The sequence below is a fragment of the Lepidothrix coronata genome, unplaced genomic scaffold (assembly GCF_001604755.1).
Source record: "Lepidothrix coronata isolate B3197 unplaced genomic scaffold, Lepidothrix_coronata-1.0 Scaffold71, whole genome shotgun sequence".
In the NCBI taxonomy this organism is placed as follows: Eukaryota; Metazoa; Chordata; class Aves; order Passeriformes; family Pipridae; genus Lepidothrix; species Lepidothrix coronata.
The window spans coordinates 1,482,031-1,505,266 of record NW_016690251.1 but is presented as its reverse complement, the minus strand read 5'-3'; the positions used below and the strand labels follow the sequence as shown (position 1 = coordinate 1,505,266).

Genomic DNA, 23,236 nt, shown 5'->3' with positions numbered 1-23,236 from the left:
AGAGAGAGAGAGAGAGAGAGCCAGCAGCAGAGCTACAGAGTTTGGGGTAAAACTGAATACCAGACCCCAAAACTCCCTTGAGACCCCTCTTGAAAAAGAGGGAGATGGACTCCAATTTTGGAGAAGAGTTTTGGACATGCAGCACCGGAGAGAGAGAGGAGCTAAGAAGCTCAAAGATGTCCCGGAGCTGGACCGGGACGGCCAGATGGAATGCGGGGGGGGGAGTTGACCTTGGCCCCCCCCCCCCCCCCCCCCCAAGAGGGTTTGCCTCCCCCCGGGGCCCCCGCCCCCCCCCCCCCCCCCCGCCCCCCCCCCACTGCTGCCACGTTGGCAGTTGAGACAGAGCACGGAGCTCTGCAAAGGGGTGAATCCCCTGAGGAAGGGACTTTCACGAAGATGCCCCTGCATTTCGTGATATACCTGTGGTGACGCGAGTCTTGTCCCTGCTGGCAGTCCACAGGTGAGGCCTTCACTTGGACCGAAGGAGAGCCGAGGGGCTTGGAGACCCCCTTGTGTGTATTGAACAGAGATCCAGCTACAACAACCCAGCTATCAGCTGCTGCATGCATGAGAAGGGGACAGATGACCTGCTGCCTTAGAAGATGCTGCTTAGAGACTGGAAGGGATCTGTCCTTCTTTCCCTCCTGGACTTTTATTTGGAGGGGAGAAGAGATCTGATCATTGTAAATACATATGTCATGGTAGAGATATTGTGATCGTGTGTATAATGTATTGTAGTATTTATTTGTACAGTCATTGTAATATATTCCCTTTCCCCATTTGGAGTCTGGTGTGTTTTGTCTGGAAAAACCCATCTCACATTCGGTTGAGACGTGGGAGGGGGCTTAGACTAGGGGATTGGATTTTGAGGCTATCTCAAACCATGACAGCTAGTAAGAATGAATGCAAGTTGTGATGGATTCTCAGACTCAGAAATATCTCTCTCTGATGAGAAAACATTCATGAAATTCAACAAAATTAATGTAAACTCAGTTTACAGGCATTTATGATGAACCAGTCACTCTCAGTTCCCCATTTCTAACCATATTAGGTCTCACACATACAGCCTTTCCATCATGAAAGAACCAACTGATTAAGACTCAGAGATGGCAAGCAGGAAGGAAGGTTACTTATTGAAGCAGAAGGAGCAGATGCCCCACCGAACAGCCTGGCCTTCTGCTGGGCAGAGATCTAAATGCAATCCAGAGACACTGAGGATAATCAGAATGACTTCTGGAAAGGTACATTTTCTACAGAGCATTTCTTTGCTTCTGCTGAAACATGAAATATTAATGTCAACTCATTACATATCAGTGCATTTGTATACTCTCCCGTTATCAAGTGTCCAAATGAAAAGTCTGTTGTGAATAATTTACTCCTGAATCATCAGCCAGCTTTCTTCTGTGAAGCTACATCTTCTCTATTCACCAAATTCCATCTATGACTGACATTTTAGAAAATATATTCTCTGTTAAATTGCAGAAAGGTACCACTTTATGTGTATTTGATGTGCTACGAAACTTGAACTTTAGAACAGAGAAATATGCTACCAATAAAGTAAAAATACATTTATAAAGACTATAAAACATGACAGTTTCAAGTTTGTAGGTTGGATCCAGCATGCAACAACTACTTGTTCAACCTCCAGAAGTAATCTCTGCAACCACCTTTCTAGGAAGTCCCCAAACACATGTGGAGTTACCAAAACTCATCCCACCACACGAGCGTGTAGCCTGATGCAGACTGCCTCAACCAAAAGCTCTACAGCAGAGAACTTACTAAATCCAAAGCTAAAGACTATGTGAAACCACACCTCTTTAAAATAAACATAGATTCTTACTCAAGTGGTGACAATGCTAATTGCTCCATGATTACATAATTATTTAAATTATTTAATTTGCACCAAGCGTCAGACTTGGTGACAGCTCACTGCTGTCCTCAGCGAAGGAGGCAAAAGTTGTGATGGATGGCAGTTCAAAAAATGCATTCACACAAGCACTTCCCTTTGAAATATGAAGCTGCATTGCTAAAATAATTCATTTTGATTTTGTTGTGGGGCTCTTCGGTAAGAGAAATTACAGTATCTTGGAAATGTGCATTCTTCCTCCATGTTCACATTCCCTCACTCTCGCTGCACAGGGTGAAGGAAATATAAATGTACTTGCTCATTGCTCTTACTGTAACAATCCATTACTGGGGGAAAAACCAATTTCAAACCAAGAGTCACTAACAACATAATTCCCTTATGAAATGCAACAGCGATTCTGAGTTAAAGATGCGTTTTTTTAAAGAGCACAGGTATTTTTCCCATTTCCTCACTAATGTACTCAATGTACTCATTATAATGTACTCCCTGTAACTTTTTTTAAAACAACTTTCTCCATATGGTACTAATAGAATATAACCATTTCCAATCTCAAGATTGTGAGCAAAAAACTCCACTTCTTTGGGGTTAGGAAAAAACCTAAAGCCACACACCATTATTGTATTGGTCACTGCAGAGATCCACGAGTGGAAGGCAGAGGGTCTGCACTCAGGAAGGATAAGCTTTCAGAGACTGTGAAGAAAAGTAAACTAACAGAATGACTACTACAATATATACTGTCTCTGTAGGATCCCAGTTTACCTGTATTTTATTGTATATTATTCTGGTCTTGGTCTAGCCAGGCAGTTTCGAGTCAATCATTCAGTATGCACAGGAACATCCCAGGTGTGTACATATATTGAGGTATTTCTAATTCAGGTACTCTTGCTATAAGCTACTCAAACATTATAAAATACAAGGAAACTTGCTAAACGTTAACTATCAGCATCAAAACACCCAAATTAGCTCATGGTGGTTTGCAGTAGCTACTGCTAAGAAATGAGGTTTTAAAATTTAGTAACACATTGCAGAGGGAAAAGATACCAAATTGAAACACATTTCCTGTTAGAAAATGACAGCAAAATTGAAGATGGGAAGCTATGTCTTTAGCTGTACATTCATATGAACCATGAAGATAAAAAAAGATATGCAGTGTTCAGCACTGACAGATCTATATATATGGAGAGATATCTTTCAGGCAGATAAGGCCAGATTGCATAACGTGACAGGTAATAAAGACGTACTTCTCACATAAAAATAGGTGTTATGTAAAATAAAAATGAGTCTTTCCCCTCATTTGTTCTAAAATGTAAGGGATGTTTGATCTTCATAATTTGTTAACTTTACTTTTCCAGCTTCTACACTGCAGATATTACCTAATTTTAGTGTTTGATTAAAAAAAAAAAGACTAATTGACTTCACGGTACATGGAATACAAACAGAATTACAAGATAATGTTTGATATCTACATCCTCTGATTTTTCAAGCTTAATGTAAAGAGAGCTGTCAATACATATATGAAGATATAAAAAAAGGGAAAAATTGCATTCACCACCCAGAATGTTGCTTTCTATGTAGAGATGGACCAGAATTTCAAGTACACTTAAAGGCCCAGTGGTGAAAAATAAACTGACTTGATTCGGATGCAGTGAATTCATCTACAGGTAAAATGTCTCAGCACACACACAGTTACATCAGGGCTTTTATATTTTGCAAAAGAAAGCTTACCTGCCCATTTTTTCCCACTTCCATTTCAACTATGGCAACAGGAGTGTTTATCTGATCGATGTGTCTCAACTGTGACTTCAGATCCACTCGCCAGTTCATGTTTTTCAAGACATTATCCCAGCGGCTCTGATTGATCAGGCTCTCATGGATACTAGTTCGGTGGTTCTTCCAAAATTTTGCAATGACTGCAGCTTGATCTGATGTGATGCCACCTTGTTTTTTGGTTTGGGCGGTGAGGAAAGCTTCCAGCTGATTCAAATCCATGTCCGCTGAAGCAATTGACTGTAGGGAAAATAAAAGGAGCAAAAGGGAAAAGGTTGCTCAAAACCATTCCTTAACAGTCTACCAAAAGGTCAGATCTTTAGGGTCTGACAAATATTGGATCTTAAAGGGGTAGTACAAACAAATCTGGGTTATGCAAATAACCCGACAACTTTCATTAAAACTCAATTTGCAAGTGTTCTACTACTTATCCCAGATTCCTGCCCCAAAACAGCTGGAAGGTAGTGGAACAGTAACAGCCATGAGGGAACTGGGAGAGCCTTTGGGAATGCAATACTGGTACAGGATAGCAAGGAGGCTTCTCACTGTCTGCCTGGCCCCTTTCCTCACTGTGCCCTAGGCATACCCACGCTGCACCAGTAATGCAGGCTCTGCAGCACCACGAGCACGAGTCTTTCAAGGGAAAGTCCATGTGCATGGAAAAACGCAAACCTGCATTTTTTCATCTATATTGATCTATATATAAGGCCGAAAAAAGCCTTTAAAATGCAACTGCATTTGATTTTGTTGTGGGGCTCTTCGGTAAGAGAAATTACTGCTGCTTCTGGAGTGTTGGTGGACTTTGTTAAGGATAAACACTTGTGTTTTGCAATGGAGTGGATGGGGTCATTTACTCTCCCCCCTGTGCAGCAACAGAAACTATTATTCTTCCTAAACCCCCTTTTTATATAGATATCCAGTTTTTCTATCTATTTTGCCTGGTAATCCCACAGCCTTATATTTGCATTGCCTAAGTGGTAATGGTTGCTACATACGGCCATGAAGGGAGGGGAAGTCAGGAGGTGGAGAGAGGGAAGTGTGGTTAAGTTTCCTCATTGTAGTTTCAAGTAAACGCTTTCGCTTAATTTTCACACCAAACAGATGCAGCTTATCCAAAACGAACACATCACCTCCAAGCACGTGCTGATATGGAGCACAGCAAGGTGAAGTGCGGCCAATCCTTGGGATTTGCCTCGATTTAATCCTCCTTGACATGGTACTGCTGCTGCTGAATTCTCCTCTGTGAATTCAGGGAAGTAACGATCTCCTTCTCGTGAGCCAAGGGGGTGACATCAGGTGGCTTTTGGCCGGACAGACACTCTGTGCTCTCACACTGCTCGTCTGCAAAACCTGGGCAGTGCTTATCTGAAAACTGAAGCAGTTGTAGTGTTTTTTTTAAAAGGGATGAGCTGCCTTGCCTTGCTTTCACAATAGATTAGCTGCCATCTGGTACGTGACTGAGAAAAGAAATGGCAATCAACACTAGAAGTAAACCCTCAGCTGTATCAAGGTTCCAGCTTCATAGGAGCATCCGTGGTTTTATTATAAAATTTGAGGTGGCTTGTGCACTGTTTTGTCTTTTCTAGAGGGCACCTGACATATCAGTACATAGCATTTGCTTTATACTGAAAATATTTAACCTAACAGGTAATTATCCTGTACTAACTAATTATGCTGTAAATGAAAAAAGCACTTCTTTTCACTTTCAAAAGAAAAGCTATCTAGACTTACAGTCCTTTCCTACATCCACGCCTTACAGGAACAGGACTGTCTATTAACAGCAGTGTGGAATATTTCTGGCTTAACACTCTTCACATCACTACATCTGTGTGGGGGGGATCTGTTTGCGTGTTGTGTGACACCAACTGCTGCTTGCGTACATCTTTTGTGTTGGTTTAGGTGAACGGGGGGAGGAGTGGAGGTGAATCAACAAGCACAGAGCCCAGCACCTTATGTAAGCCCTGCCAAGATCAAGCTGAGATGCAGACTTTCTTCTCAGTTCAGCTGTGCAGAAAATTGCCTTCTGTTTTATTCCTGTGCAGAAACCAAGAACATAAACTGTGTCCTCTGCACTGAATGATGCAAAGGTACCAGGGAGAAACAGCTCATCTGTATTAAATACGAACCTAATGCAGATTCATGGTCATACCAAGTAACCCTTTTCTAGACTTGATTTTATAACCTTTAAATATTTTACATTTGTAATTCTTTCGGATTTTTTTTTAACCCACCCTCTTCACAACAACTCCTTTTGCAAGAAGCAGCAAGATTCCTGGTGATGCCTTAAGGTCCATCTGTTTTCTTGATTTTTCTAATTTTTATAAGTTTTATAAGTAGTTATATAGCAGAAGTAGATTTAGAAACAGCAGCATTTCATTCCTTTACCCGTAACACAGAAGCTACATAGATTACCAACCCTCTAACCCAATTCTATACTCCCCACATCAATTCTACCCCTGGATTCCATTAGAACATGTTTAGTCTCACCCTAAGATAGGCCTGTTTTGTCTGGAGAATGCTTGTATCTTGGCCTAAACTGCAGAGTGCAGTCAAACTCTGGGTAACTATGTGCCCCCTGTACCCAGAAGAAGATGAAGACTGATGAAGAGAGGGTCCCAAAAAACCCCCGCCTCAATTCCCCAGGGCTGGGCCGGGGGTGGTTCAGGGCAAAAGCCACAGGGTGGGAAAACCTCGGATTGGACAGGCAGTATTATAAATTGTAACATCTGAGACAGGGGGGACCCTTGCGTCTTGTAATCTTATGCCTCACAGGCACAAATTAAAACCCTTTCCTTATCTCACCTTCAAAACTAAATTGCCTCGGAGTTTTTTTCTCCCTGAATTTGCTTTTAGGCATCACTGGCAGTGCTCTGCTAAGCTGATAAAAAGCCACAGACACACAAACCTTATTGTGCTTGACATGTGATAGAAATCTGAATTTGAAGTGTACCCGAAAGATGACCAAACTTGCAGTTTTAAAGCATAAAAAAGGTAAAACAATATTACTGGGGCTTATACAGGTCAGTTCAACCTGGCTGTTTGGTGAAGATCGTCAACAGATTGACAATTAGTTAAGATCTAGTGTGAGCTAAATTTAAAAACTCTGTACCTTTATGCATTAAAAGCACCCTGATATAGTTTGCTACCAAAATACTGTCACATAAAACAGAGGAGGGAACCCATGTAAGATAATTAGTAATCACTTATATCTCTCCCTCTTGCACACGTCCACACAATGTGGATTTATACTGTACACACATAAGAAACTTGCTGTACACAGCTAAGAAACCAAAAGATAATAACCATAACTGTATTTTGGTGGAATATGTATCAGATAATGCATACTTTAAATAATATGTTCTTGTAGTCCATAGTTCAGGGCTAGAATCTCTCTCTTCTTGGAAGTATGACTACTACTTAAAAAGTCCTTTAAGAAAAATTAACTGGAAGTGGATACAAACAATCAGTAAGTTATACTTTGATACAGTTGCATGAAGACATTAATGAAGATATATTTTCTTTGAAATTCCTCAGTGAAACCCACCAGCTATAATGGTTTTCAAGTCACATAAGAACAGCAACTAATTTTAATATTCTTTTTCATCTTAACTTGGAAACATTTCACTGTGGACAAAGAATGAGAGAACAATTAAAGTCTTTGCTGATCTTTATTGCATGAACACTTATATAATTCATTTTTTATACATGTGTAGTTCTACTCTATTGCTCATATGAAGGGCCACAGTTCAGACTTTTTTTAAGTTTGAGGAAATCTTTTAATTTAACTTGACAAAAATTATATTTCCAGTCATACTCTGTATAGCATTACAAACAGTTCTTTCTATTACTTTTAACAATGCTCATTTTTTACACAGAATATCAAATTACAGTGAATACATCTCATTGATATTTCTAAGGATTAATTTAAAGTTAGAACACGAGTGGTTCTTCTGTGCTTGTAATTAGAGACAGATGAAATATATCTGATTATAAATCTCCCTCTCATGCTATTAAACCCTAGGAGCTTCAGAGGAGCATTTATCACTACCAGGACAATGACCAGCTGTTGTCCAGCTCCCATTGCCATGGTAAAGATTGTTTTATTGCTGGAAGTAAACAACACGTGCACAGTCCAGCATTACAACTGGAAAATTCTCAGTACTTAAAGGTGCTGAAACCTGTTTTATCCATCTGCTCCTCCAGCTGAATCACTGTCAGCATTGGTTCTAGAGGGATGCATCTTATTGATGCCAATTACTTAGCCCAGACAGACCTTAAAGTGCAGAATCTGCTGCTGTACCACGAGTCACTGTACTGTTAGTGACACAGGTCATTGTATTATAAAGACTTTATATTCTGAGCTAAGTGTGTGTACACGGAGATCCTGCCTCAGTCGCTTCCCACCTTCTCTCTTCAGCAGTCTCCACTGAGCACTTTTGCAATATATCATCACAGTCTCCTTTTTATTTACAGATTGTCTCATCCCTGTGCAGTTCTACAACATGTCAAGAAACACTGTGTTAGAAGTATGACCCCGAGAGAAAAAAGTTATATAGGATTTAATTCCAATTTTTATTGGTAATCACAAGTAATCTACCATTTCAGCACAGAAGTCCTACCCTCAGCAACTAGCAATCCCTTTCTTTCCAGATGCTTTTTAACAGAGGAAAGAGTTTTGGTCATACTGAATTCTCCTTGTGTTCACCTTCAACACATACCCACCATATCTCCAAATATAATTCAGCCAACAAAAATATGACTTCAAATACTATTTCCTTAATGAAACAATATTTGACAATCTGGAGAGTTTTGTATTAGCTTAATTAGATCCACTAGACATGTGCCTTGGTACACAGAACAGGAAAACAGACTTAAATTCATTATCTCTTCTGAGAAATAAAACCCGACAAGCACGCAATACTAGTGAGAAACAAGAACTGGTGAAACACAGTGGGGAAAAAATAACACAGAAAGAAAACATTACTGGTCAACCATCACAGAAGAGCTCCAAGAGCTGGACATGCCATCATGTGTAGGCATTTCCACCACCTGACTCTCAAAATTGCAGGCTGCTGCCAGCCTGTAGCACAAAGGTCAGGAAAACAAACAATTCAGTGCCATGTACCACATTACTAAACTTGCCTCTTCAGGTTTCTGGGAGGTGGGGGTAAGAGGCTTCTCCTGTACCACAATCCTTGTAATTCATATGCTTTTAGAAATGTAACCTTGAAATCCCAGGAACACATGCAGGGAGAGGGGGAACCAGCTCCAGACAGGAGGAACACGCCAAGGAACCCCGCTCAGCCAAACACCTTGATCACACAAAGCCAATTCTTGTTAACATCAAGATGTATTTCTTTCACTTATCACCCTTAGAAGAAAACCTTTACTGGATTTGGGGCAAGCAGGGGGTGCCTGCTGCATTTAGGGGAGGAACAGAAGCAGCTCTCATCATCCTTGGGCACAACAGCACCCGTGAATCCTGGTGACTCTGCTGTTTGTCAGAGACGGCCCAGCCTGATCTGCTGCAAAATAGTGGCTTCAGACAGGAGGAATCCAAGATCTTCACAATCCTGTGGTTTCTGGGTTTTCCTTTGTGAGTATGTACTAACCAGACTCTCCCAAGGGCTGCAGAGATATCCAGCCCTGTCACAAATGAGCTGTTCCCACAGATGTTCCCTGAATATTAGTCCAGTGGACTTCCCCACATTTCTGGAGACAGTGGAAGTTTTCAACTAGTTGGTAGGTTGTGCCTCACAAACACTGTTTACTAAAGTCCAAGAGCTCTCCTGAGAGTCGGAATTAAGATAAAATTAGATACAACAGCCTGCTTTGTCTGCACTTGAAAGTGGGGATCCATCTTTTGGAAAAAAAACCCCAAAACTAAAGGCTTCTACACCCCCCGCAAACTTGTAAGTTAGAATTCACAAGTGACCTTAACAATACACTTAGTATTTCTACATCAAAGTAGAAAGATTTTCATCTTTAAGTCTTCATTCTAATCCATGGGCAGTCACACAAATTTCTTTTATTCAGGTTCCATACTATGTCTCAGTATTAATTTCTTGCCTCTTATGCAGTTGTAATACACAGCTAAAAGTGAAATACACAGCTAAAAGTGAAATGAAACAGTTTGCTAACAGAAACGCGCTAACTGTGAACCATTAAGAGGTTAATAATACACACATTGTTTAAACCTCATAGCTTACTTTTTTCTACTACGTAATAGATCTTCTCCAACAACTATTTTTTATTCCAACCTTTTGATTCATTGCCAAGGAGGCACTAGCCAGGTCAACAGATGCTCGGTAGACTTGTAAATACTGTTAAATTTGACTTCTGATTTTCATCAAGCTTTCTTCTTGGATGGGGGGACTCGCAACACTCACCAACAAAAAAATTATTTACTGCTACTGCAGATGGGGAAAACGTGTGTGTATGATGAAGTTTCAGGCAAAATGACATCCCTCGTGCATTTTTGATCTTATTAAGCTTGATTCCACCCAGATGTGTCAAATGTATATATGGAAGATAAAACTCTTCTCAACGGGTCACTTCCACTCTTCTTGATTGACTCCTCCATTTTCTCCCCCACAATTCCCAGGTTCCCACCAAGCAGAAATCCCCTAAACCCCATCCTAATTTTTTTTTGCTCAAGCTCACCAAACTCAATGTTCTCTGTTAATATTACTTTTTTGTTTGAACAAGAAGTTCAATCACAAGGAAGTAGATATTCAGCTATTTTTGACCTAGCTTACCATTGAATGCAAAAGAGATCTCAGCATTAGTTTTTAAAAGAATGTGAAGCGACCACATTTTTTCCCTCTGCCTCTGCCATTAGTCTGCCAGATATGACCAGTTTGAACTCGTAATTTCAAAAAACACCACTTCCTAAATTTATTTGCAGAAGGTGTCATTTTTCTGCGGTGTGAAGACTCATTTGATGACAAAGGAGGATGCAAGGTTGATTAAAACAGGCAGCCACCAGATAAACTGCAACCTGAGCCATCCTCCCGCAGTCAGATCGCGCTTCCCGGAAACCTGCTGTGCTGAGCTCCAAAAAGTGGCTCACTCACTCCAGGCCCATCCCAGAAAACATCTTTAGCAGAAGGAAAACTGAGAATCATTGGGATTACTCTGTCTGAGCCTACTCTGTCTAGGCTTTATACCACTTACAAACCAAGAATAAATAATAATAAAACCAGAATAAGCTCTCTAATACCACCATACAAGAGATGCCTCCATACTCAGATTATGAATAGATACTAAAAGCTTAAATTTTAAGCAATAAACACGAAAAAAAAAAGCACCAGCCCTTTCTTCCTGAATAAGTTTTCAAACTACATATATTAAAATAGAAAGAGGAAAGTGCTTCTCAGAGAGCACAGATAGGCGTTGGACACACTGGAGAAGATAAAACAGGGTACCAAAAAAATAAGGAAATGTTCTATTAATAGCAGATATACTCGTAACTACAAGGGTGAAATGGGATTAAAAATATAAACATATTAAAATTAAAAATATAAATGTAAATTGTCCACCCCGGACTGTACTCTAATGAATTACAGCAAACAAAATCCCAAGATTTGCTATCAGTTTTCTCCCCACTGAAGTCCAATTCTTTGCTGTGGTTTAGAAAGTATTTTGTCACTTGGGGTGGAGGCAAAGAAATGTCACATTTCCAGTAGTTCTTAAACATGCAGCCATATCACAGACAAGTTTGAGAGGTTCAACCTTTTTCAAAATGAATGTGCGAGCACATGTGCTCCCTGAACTGTGCTTCAGCAGAAAGGAGTTGTTTTCCTGGAGAACACATAAATCTTTGTAGGTTAAACCATTTTAGACTGAATAATGTCTTCTTCAGTCCTCCTGAAGGACCTGGATTCAGAAATAAGAACACTCAACACATGGAAAGCCATCTAATGCAGTATTGCTAAAGACAAAGAGGAAAATAAAGGACAGAAAGAAATCCAGACAGGACAGAAAATACTAGATGGTAAATAAAAAAAAAAAAATCAAGGGAGGGAGTAAACGCAGGAAAAGAGAGACAGACACAGTGACAGTCCTGGAACTGGTGACATGACCTGTTGTTCCCTTAAGAGACCACACGGTCAACTTTTTTTTCTCCTTCTCTGCTCTCTTACAATGAAAGAGGACTGTGTTTATCAGGTTTCTATAATCATTCTGGGAAAATTACTTACTGCTGCAGACTATTGCTTCATGTTTAATCTCGTTTCACTTAGGAGAGTTAAAAATAGAAGCTGGAGCAGTTCACATTTTGAAGACATGGAAAAAAAAATGTAGTAGCCCTACCCTGAGAGCAGTAATGGTGCAGACATTAGCAGAGCTTATTGGAGCTTTGCAGGCACTGATCCTGTCAGTGAAATCAGCAAAAACTTTATTATGAACCAAGCTCAGAAATACAATTAGTATCACAAATTAAATTTTCATTTTACTCCGTGTGTCTTGATTGTTTGCATCTTAAAGGTTAATGATTAACTGAGCTCATTTGTCTCTTGGTTTACATTTGGACATCAGCTTTGCTTTATAGCAAAGCACAGATGCTCTAGCAGTGAATAACATGAACTACATGAGTCTCACCTCCCCACTCTAGGATGTCTTGCCATATACACCATTTTGGAGCCAAATTCTGACTTCAGGCTCTGCTGTCCCTCCTTTCAAAGCACTTTTGTATATTATCTGTACTATTCTGGGCAGCAGCTGGAGTTGCATTTCCTACCTGGAAGGAGAAGGATTTCTGCACTCCCAGACCAGGCTGGGAGCACATCACTGCCTTAGCCCAGACACGTTTCACAGCAGCAAGTGAAGGAGACAAGTTTACAGACTACACTGTTTCATGGGAAGCAAGCAAGAGTGCTCTGCCAACTGGTCATTCATCACCTACTTTGACAACTCGTGTTACGTGCTGACAGGTTTGACAGGCGAGAGGGAAGCTTCCAGTCTCAGGATACCAGCAGGCAGGTCTTCCTTTCGGCACAGATAAAATACTTTTCCCTCCTGTCGGCTCAGTGAAACACAAAACATGTTCCCCAAACCAGTGGCAGACATGGTGGTTCTTAACAGATGAGCCTTTATGAGGAGAAAGGAGCAACAGGTCAAACTCTTCAGCAGAGGAATCACAACTGTAAAGGTCCCTGGTACACCCTGGTTGCTGGAAATAACACCTGATTGAGAACAAAGCCCAGACCAGGGAGCTCTGAAGAAAATCATCCCTCACTTTCCCATAAAGATTTAGTTGTGATTTCCTGTATCAAAAATAATCTTTGCACCAAATGTAATAAATGGTTTTGGGGAAAAAAAAAAGCTAAACACTTAATGAAACAGCTATCAATCAAAGTATTCTCCAATAGAACCACATTAAATATTAATGGCTGCTTTGATTACCCCATGGGGGGGGTTCTATTTCTATCATCTATCAGCAGAGCTGGCCAAGTCATCAAGTTTTCCATGAAGCTTGTAGGAACAACTCAACACCCCTGTGCCTCCACAGACAACATGTATAGTGTTCTGGGGAGCTGCAGGTGCACAACTGTGGTTTGCAGAGACACCCCATCACAGAAAACTGTCTGGTGCCAAAAAAAAATCTGGCTTTAGATTTCACCATTGCAGGCCTTAACAGCTAAAAGCTTCAGCACTCAATTGCTCCATGGCATCAAAAAGAATTCAATTAATTCTTCCCAGGGTTTTTCTTTGGCTTTTAGTCAAATTGGGGGCTACTCATCTGATAAACCCCCTACCACTTGCCCACATGAGCCAGAAAATTCCTCTAATGCTTTCTTTTCATTATGAGACTTTTTATAGATTTCCTGACATGTCATAAACTGACATGTCATAAAATGAACAAAAGCACTCTCCTTGCCAAGCAAGGAACAACTGACACTCTTCTAACCTGGTTCACAATAAGCCAGAGCCAGATCCCTCTGTTTCCATCGTTCAAGAGACTTTATACAACAGACACCAAACAGGCACCTACAAACGCACTCATGTACGAGAGGCACGTCCAGTAAACAATGGGGAAAGGGCCCTTCTGCAAAGTTGCATCAGCTGCTCATGCTTTGGGCTCCTTAAAGCCCTCAGGAGAGGACCTTCTTGGAGGTCTCACGGGGTCTGAAGAGCAGCATAACAATCTCTGACCTCTTGAGGACCCATCAGGAATTCACAGCTCTGGAATCCAAGCATCCACACCGGAAAGCAAAGCACAGGACCATACTGCCATAACCCAGCCAGCCTTAGAGCCACAGCCTGTCATGTTCATCCTAGGGAATGTACAAACCCCAAGTATCACTAAATGGCTTTAGAAGGGCCATTTAGAAGGGCCATTCTCTTCTTATCCCCACATTCCTGCAGACGCACTTTGTAAACACGTATGTGTGAGCACCAGATCTGACCATCTACTAAAGTCATAGCACACATGTAAATGTGCCCTTTCTTCTTCCACAGAAAAAGGGAGTTATGAATATTTTTCTCACTTCAAAAAAAGGTAAAAATTTAGTTTAATTAAAAAAAAATCACAACTAATTCAAATATATAAAATTTTTCTACCACATGACCATGTAAAACTAAAGGGTACTTATACAAACAGCTTGTTAGAACAGAATATAAACTACTCTTGCACCAGAAAAGACAAAAAGAGTATAAGAGAAGAGCACATCTGATGTGACAGTCTGAAGAGAGACAACAAAGCCATGTGTAAATGTCAGACAAGGAGTAAAAATGCCAGTTGATTACTTGCCTTTTAAACAGATACTATTTCAGTGCCTGCATATATCTTCAAAACATACTTCATAATCCTGGCATCACAGTTCATAGAGACTGCAAAGAAAGGGAAAGAAAAACTACCCACCAAGCTGAGGTAGAAATCTTTTGGCAGAGATCCCAAAACATCTCAACCAGAAAAAAATCTAACCTTATTTGGAAAAAACACAGATTTCACTCAAACTATATTTGTATTGCCACTTTTTATTGTTTGAGGAGAGAGGGAGATGTAAAAAAGCAGGCTCTCAAAAACAGATTAACATATGCAAACTGACAAAATTAAAAAAATATTTTAAAAGTAATTGGAAAAACACTTATTTTAAGTCTAAAAATTGTTTGGACAAGTTGGTTATTATTCCACATTTTCTCTGCTTAGTATATTTTCTGTCTTCTTTCCATGAGATTCTGTTGTAAGCTATTTTTACTTACATGAAATCACATACAAACCAGCATTATTAAGAGGTAAACATAGAATATGCCAAAGAATTAGAGGTATAAAAAAAATGTATTCCATGATCACTGTCACCTTTAGAAGTGAAACATGCAGCCCTCAAGCACAGCAGATAAAGAGATATTGAACTCCACCAGGAACTGAGGAGGAGGAGGGAGTCGCAGGTTTGCTATACAACTCTAAACCTACCAACTTTATAAAAGACTGAATACTCTGAATTAGACCTTGGGTTGGCAACCAGAACCAGGTGCTCGTGCATTGTAAACAAAGAAAAAGGTAAATCCCACTTATTTTGTTGAAACAGTCCAATTTTTAAAGCACTGGATGACTAAAGTAAGTATAGGATGATTTGGTTTCCTCTTATATGACCATTATATACAACGGTACACAATTATGGGAAACTACTGTGCTTAAGCTTCAGGTGTTCAGAATAAATAACAAAAATGCACCCTCCCCCAAAACACCCCCCCAAAAAACCAACCACAAACCAAAACAAACCCCACAAAACCCAACCAACTGGTTGGTACCAGTTTGGTTTTCCCAATAATGAACTCCTAATCCTTCACAATGGAAGCCATTCATGTGCCACTCAGTTCTGACTTACTCCATATATTAAATCCTTTTTTAAAAAAAATTATACTGTGAAAGTATATGTTTATGATGATAAATACAAAATTAAAAAAGAGGATATTTTAGGCCCTGCCTTTGAAGAAAGTCCCTTACTTCATCTTGTTATAAAACAAATGATCCCCCAGGGATGAACCTGGAGCCCTCTCAGGAGGCTGCAGTTGACCTTTCCTGCCCAGGGAGGCTCCTGGAGAACCAGACTGGGCATTCTGATCACAGCTCAAGTTGCTGGACCTTCTTACCTGACAAATTCTGCCCCGTGGGGCTCAATGGCTAAAACATCAGTGAACAAAAGACTTCATGTAACAATTGCAGCACCTGGTATTTTGTGCCACTAGTGCTTTTCCCTTTTTTTTTTTAATTAAATAAACCGTTGAAAAAAATCAACATCATCCAAACATGTTGAAGAATTCAGGTTCCATCATATTTGGTCACCAGACTGGAGGAAATCCAGAGTACAAGCTGCAAAATGGAATAATTCCAGCCACACAACTGGACTCTAGTCACACAATATGAAATTTTTGGTCTTGTCAGCATTTTTTTTTAAACAAGTTGTTGGATATACTGCATCCAGTTGCTACACACCAGTAGAGTCAAAAACCTAAAGTATATCATCCCAAGACTGCAGCTGCAAGTGTTACTGGAAATGAAGAATTTCAGATGTTCAGCTTGTAAAAAGGTTGACTCATAAGTGTCATCCAAATTTCCTTTTCATACCCTAGCTGTGAACTTCGCTGGCTCAAGTGAATACCACAGCTCTTGCATCTTTGATAGGGTGTTACTCAATCTGTTAACAGCTCTTTCTGTTGCTCTCTTCTTGTTCTGAACTTTCTGGGAAAGGAGGACATATATGTGAGCAGAGAAGATTATTCTCACGCAAACGTAAAGGATCCACTGTCTAGTCTTTTTTCCTAATAAGATTAATTCTTACCTGCAATGAAAAAAGATATGTGTATCTGAAGAAAGAAAGAAGTCTGTTATCTGCTCAGCTGTGTGGCAGCCCCTCACGAGACCAATAAGGTTGAAATTAGTATTTTTACTTCATTGCTAACATCAGTTGGCTCCTGGAGCAAGCAAGAATTAACCTTGCTTCACACCAGTTGTAACAGACACCATTTTTAAAGTATCATGTAATAAAGAATATAATTTCAGTGTACAGCCTTTCCTTTTAGTCTTCAGCCATCAAACTGAAGGTAAGACAACTCAAGTTCTCCTCTTTTCATAAAAGAGGAAAGACAACTTATACTAGTCCAGAAACTCACCAGTGCTGAGATGATGGCAATGAACTTCATTACCCTTTTAAGCATTTTCCACACACTTTAGGAAATAGGGAATGGAGCATTAGTGTTACTGAAATAAAGGTATGAAACCCCATGTGAAGCCTAAGGGAGTCTTTCTCCCTTTTCAAATATGTTCCATACAGCATGTGTTTGATGAATACTAATTAAGTATAGTAGAAGCATTTAATTTGGAGTAATGGTCTTCAAAGGCAAGATCTAACTCCCTATTCTTCAATCAGAGCAGACTCTTATTAAGGTCAAGAGAAACACTGCAGGGATCAGACTGGACTAATGAATTTCAGTATAATTAATGTACTTGCCTTTCTGTGCCTGCACACACGTATATACAGAGCACATGCTAATCACAGACACACATATGTGTAACTTATGCTAGTCATACCTGCAGGGTTTGGGGTTTTTGAGAAATGAGGAGTACATCCAAAGCTTGCTGGTGTCACTAATGATGAAAATGCTATTTACTTGCAAAGTTCTGCAAACGCAACAAACTAAACCACACATTTGGATGGGAAAGTGGAAATCAACAGGACAGGAAGCATTGCCACCTCCAGGGAATTCCAACTTCTCAGCAGCACACTGTTCTGGAAGTCCACTAACTGGCAATTAGCAGATTTCAAATGCAGCAGGGGCATTTTAAAACTCAAAGGTAACGAAGAGACATTACAAACATGAAGAGCTAGTGCTGACCTGTCTAGTCTAGACATAGATGGAGCAGCCCCACCTCCACAGCTGGGACAAAGCAACTACATCTCTACTTACAGACATATAATCAACACTGTAATTGCAGAAAAAAGAGAGAGAGAGAGAGAGAGAGAGTTTGGGCAATACAGAGTTTACCACACTTATTATACATCAGTGATGCAGATCCGCCAACTTTTTTTAATTTACTGCTTTTCTGTAGGTAAGAATGTTTAAAAAAAATGCACCACAAAAGGTCAAGTAAACCATTAAACTCAAGGTGATCCACTTTCACTGAAGCAACACAGTTACAGCATACCACCTCTTTACAATCTCAAATGAAATGAGCCTTTCTGTCTCATATTTGAGTTACAGAAAATACTACTTGTCAAATGAACGACATTACGAAGGTGAGATCCCTTCTATTTCTGCCTCCCTTCAGGATTGCACTTGCAGTTGCACGGCAGCAGGAAGATTGTGAGATTTGTAATGTACAGACTCTTGTTCACACCCTGTTGTTTAAAACAACACTCCAATTCATACAGATCTGCTTGGGTGCAGAACACCATCACCCCCACGTCCCACAGTAACACCGCCTTCCACACATCTCCTCAGTAATTACAGGAGCAATGAAAACTGTACTGCAATTGCAAAAGGCTTTAACTACACAAACCCTGACTTTTGCAACTCGAGAAATCACAGAAAGAGGAGTATTAACAAATCCATAAAGATGCAGGTACATTGCTCTTTCTAGCTGACATACCCAAGCAATAAACTGCTGCTCTGGGCAGTGAAGCACTGATCTTACAGCTCCTGGCAGTGTTCTTCAATCATTTTCTGCATCCAACCTTCCTCTCCAGTTCATTGTTTTCAAGTGTCTTCTCTCTCCACTTTATGTTAACTGCCAGCTGTCCCAGTCCTTATGTGAACTGACCATAAGTACACAAACCTAAAATCTAAAATAACTCATATTGAAAGCACTAGGAAGAATGCTTTGGGATAGTACACATGCACATTTTCATCACTGCAATACAGTAGTGATGAAGTAAACATTACATTCAGGTAAACATTACATTTTCTACCCTGCTAAGACAATGCTGAAAACGGGAAAAGAAATTAAAAAAAAAAAGAAGCAATAACTGTGGGTTTATGGTTTATATGAAAATATAAAAATGAAAATGTATGCTTCAACACTAGACACTGCAGAGGTGGCAACTGAGCTGTGTTCAGATTAGTGAGCTACATAATAGTGGTGTTTCACTAAATTAAAAAAAATAGGCTAGGATTTTTATGTAGTTGTTCCAAGCAAACATCAATTCAGATAATAATTTTCTTATATATGTCCAATTATGACACAGTAGACACTACTTCCCTCCCAAAATTTTGTGCAAAGTTATTAACACATTTTCACCCAGCCCAGTAACAAATAGATTTATTCATAGTAAGCACAGTCATTTGCTAGAGTGAAAAGCATAACACTTATATAGGACACATTTGAGTAGAAAGCAGCTCATATGGACACAGTTGGCACTGCTGTACCAACAACTCGTTTCCTTTTACCTGAATCAAGAAGAACAAGTATGCTCACCGAGTTCTCTTTCTAGTTAGTAGGCACAGGCACAACTGCAACTCTAAATGGAAGAAATCAAGCAGCCTCTCCTATTAACTCTTCCAAAATTACTTTATCTCAGTCTTCAGACTGAAGCTGTTCTGTCTCTCAGCCTTGCAGAAGCCTGGACAACTGCAAAGTGCTCCCGAGCTCATGACTCAGCCCACGTATTTGAGGAATCACAAGGCATCTGAGGAGAGGGAAGAATGGCAACTCTCTTCCCTTATTGGAAAGTGCAAGAAGTAATTTATTTCCTAACAGTTGGCAGAAATTTCTTCAGAAATTCTTAGCAGAAATGTTTCAGTTAGCAGAAATCCTGCTGAAGAAGATGCAAAGGCCTTTATATCCCCCACAACTGAGTGAACCTTACAACTGTTTTTCTGCTCTGACTTTTCACGTAAGGGCAGATCCCTTTTATGAAGATCAAATAGTCTCTTCCTTCTCAAACAGGGGTAGCAACGCTTTGGGAACTCCTCTCGAGGTCACAACAGCAACTTCATAGGGAAAGGACCGCAGTCCCTAGCAGGAAAGGGACAATTTTTAGAGACAACACATGGTAAGAGCACACGGCAGCTTCCAAGACACCCTTAAGTTGCTCATGCAACTCCAGAGCATTTTACACACCAAGAGATTTTATCCACTAGTTGCACTAATTTTTCTTCCACAAGCCTTTAGATAAGATTTTGATCAAAAGGTTTCTTATTCAACAGCTTTTCTCTGATGGCATGAAGAGAAGCAATCACCAGAAATAGCTTCAAGATGGGATTTACATAAACTGTGTGTGCCAGGGCACAGCAGGGCCCAGTAACCCAGACTGGCTGAAAACCAGTGGAATTAAACAGTAATCTGACAGAACTACCAGCATGATTCCTAATGAAAACCATCGAGGGAGGAGAGCAAGTGAATGTTATGAAGTGCATACACAGAGCTCTGGTGCATCTTATATGTTGGATATCAGGCTCTTGGTTCCCACATATTATTTATATAATCTGATTCATATTTTACCATTCACATACCAAGATATTTATTACAGATGTTAAAATCCTCAGTATTTGTGGGGAAAAAAATTATAAATCAAATATATTAAAATATTTATAGTCCTCACGCTGAAATTTTTATTATTATTTAGCCTATGTACAGTTCATTCTGAAGCAGAAGAGTGAACTAGGGACACTTTCAACCCAGCAGCAAATGATTCCATTCAACAAATGCAATAACTTACTGCCACCAAAAGGAAAACAGTGGGATTACTCCACATGTAAAGTAACCATTACCAGTGGACTAATACTGTAAATTAAACTTATGTAAGAAGGAGACAAATTTAGTGTTTCAATCAGGATGAAGTAATGTTTGAAAAACCAAAAAAAGCTGGGGGCGAGAATTTGCAAAAGCTGATCTCCCCCAGTTTGTCAATGTTTCACAGCCTTACAGGACAGGAGGCTGGGAGGGATGAAGGCAGAGGGCAAAAAAACAACTGACAGAACAACAATGAAGTCATACAGTTCTCCAGGGCCAGCCTTCCTAGGGCTTTATGCTACCTTCCAAGATATTCCACACAAGAAAGAAGACTAAAAAAAAAAAAAAAAGTAAATTGAATAAAAAACATGATTTCACTACAAGATAAATCTTGCATTTTAGAAAGAGCTCAGATGATTCACGCTCATTCAGCAGCTCTATGGACACCGAAGGAAACATCTGTAAAAAGTAGATCATAATGACATATTTTATAAATATAAAACCAGGACTATTCTATACATAATCCAGGGGGAAAAAAACCCCACATTTAAATGCTTATTGACACTTTAGTGTCACTTATTCATCTCCATACTTCTCACAGGTGCCACGCTTTGCATAGGTGGAATGCAGAAGGGAACAGGAAAGTCCTTTGCTTTATTTATGCTCAGCTCTAGTAAAAGCAAGTAGTTGATTCATGGTACAGATCTGTGTTTGCTAATTAGAAGACATGAACTACTACAGCAATTAAGTCACAAGGGCAATGAACCTCTCTGCTTCTGACTATCAAGAAGATGGATGTCAGAAAAAAAAAACCTCAAGAGACATGCATGAGGCATTATCCATCCTATCTAATTTAGGTGCCTTCAAAATGACCAGAAGGCCAAAAGATTGGTTTTTTTAGGGTGCTCTAGAACAGAGGTGCTAAAAGTATCCACAGGACTTGGGTGTTACTTCAAGTTAGCTGCTAGAAATAAGCCCCCCAAAATCCATGCGCCCTTGACATGAAGTTGTACAAAGTAGTCTGTGTATTGCTTAGCACAAAATTTCATCTTTAAAGCTGAACTGCATAGATTTCAGTTATTTCCCGGGAATTTCACCCATAAGGAGATGAGAGGAGTGCTGGCCATGAAGACCATGAGACACACTTGGTAACAGTGAGATGCTAATTTACGTTGCAAGGTGTGAGTGACCTCGAGGAACACAACTGCCACCAGTTTTGCTTCTGAAGCAGCACACAGGGAACGTGATACCCTCTCCCCAACACACAGTTATCCTACTAAGCTACATGCCTATTTTACAACAATGGGTAAATATCCACAAAACTTTAATCACCTGTGTCTTCTGAATTAACATGATGTCCAGAGTATGACATCTCAACAGTGCTTGAATAAGATTTGTACTTGAGAGGAGGGAACGAAACAAGCCCACAGACAAACCCAGTCTCCAGTCCTACAAGAACCAATTTTTTATTTTTCAGCTTTCATTAGAGGCTTTTCAGGGCATCATATGAACCTAATAATTAAATGAACTACGGAACCTCCATAAAAGCAGAAAACCAGTGCCAACATCCTCATCAAATTCCCAATCTGTCAATTACATTTAAAACTACCGACCGAGTTTATAAACCCAAAGAGGCCAAAGAGCCACGGATTCACCCACAAGGTGGCAGTGGCCACCCACGGATTTAGCACCTAGAGGCTCCCTGAGCCACATCGAGCCGCCGGGAACTACACTACACCACACTACTCTCTTCTCGCCGAACGGAGCTCAAAATAAGATCCATTAAGGGAGAAGAATATCTTCTCCTCTCTTACACATAAACCAAAATCTGTTGTCTGTGTAAAACGGCTTGCTTCCGCCAAAACACAGTTTTCTTGTAAGAAATCCGCAGCTCTCCTCAGAAACCTGCGGGTACTTATTTCCAAGGCTGTAGAACCCGAGTGTCGCCGTTACCCCTCCACAGCTCCTGAGGAGCGGCCGGAGAGTCCCGGCTGGGCAGGGCGAGGCTGGGCAGGCCTGGGTTAGGCTGGGAGGGGCTGGCCAGGCTCGGCCCCGCGCTGAGAGCAGCCGGTGTCCCCACAGAGGCAGCACCCGCGGCTTCGGCTGCCCCCAGAGCCCCACCGAGGACACCCGGAGGCCGAGGGAGCGGGACCCCCTAGAGCGCGGCCCCTTCCCCGCCTCAGCGCCGGTACCTGGAGGAGGCCGCCCATCTTGGCGCGCAGGGCGCGGAACTCCTCCGGCGGCGCCTCGGGGTAGAGCTGCCCGCGCAGCAGCTCGTCGGTGACAGCGGCGTTGCCGTGGAAGGCGGCCTGGGCGATGCCGCCCAGGAGGGCGCTGAGGGGCCGGGAGCTCTCCGGCGGCGGCGGCTCCGGCGCCGCCATTGCGGGCAGGGGGGGGCGGGCCCGCCCGGGTACGGCGGCCGCGCGGGGACAGCCCCCGCCGCGCCGCGCCCACGCCCAGCTTCCACAGGGGATGGATCACGCCCCCGGAAAGCGGATTGTAACCGTGGAACACCAGACACGCCAGCGGCTGGAACATCCAAACGAATTTTATTTAAGCACCGAGCCACTGTACATTTAACTTGGTACCCTCACAGACCAGCCCCGGGCAATTCCATGTGATAGGTAAAAGCAACAACCCCCTCAATCAAACCCCCATTACATTAATTAGAACCAAACAGCATTTGACCCGACTAGGAACAATAAATTTCTGCTTTTCGAACTGTTTCTTCAAGAAAAAAGTGCTCCATTTTACTAAATATTCCTCTATTTTAAGGAAACTTCCCCTCTATCCCTTCACTGTAGGATGCGGTGTTGACTCCAGAACATGGGGACAGAGGTACTAACATTTAAGACAAAGGTACTAATAAAGATCAAGTGTTTTCTCTGTACACCGCTTTTTAAGTTTAAATATAAAAAAATATTACA

At 41.0% G+C, this 23,236-nt stretch overlaps 1 protein-coding gene across 1 annotated transcript in view; it reads right to left on the bottom strand.

Moving 5' to 3' along the window:
• Positions 1 to 22,690, bottom strand: part of COMMD1 (copper metabolism domain containing 1) — a 69,748-nt gene extending 47,058 nt beyond the window's left edge. The window contains exons 1-2 of the mRNA XM_017818973.1: positions 22,502 to 22,690; positions 3,593 to 3,874 (exon numbers count right to left, since the gene is read on the bottom strand). Of these exons, the coding sequence (XP_017674462.1) occupies positions 3,593 to 3,874; positions 22,502 to 22,690 (471 nt within the window). The remainder of the gene's footprint in view (positions 1 to 3,592; positions 3,875 to 22,501) is intronic.
• Positions 22,691 to 23,236: the final 546 nt, after the last annotated feature.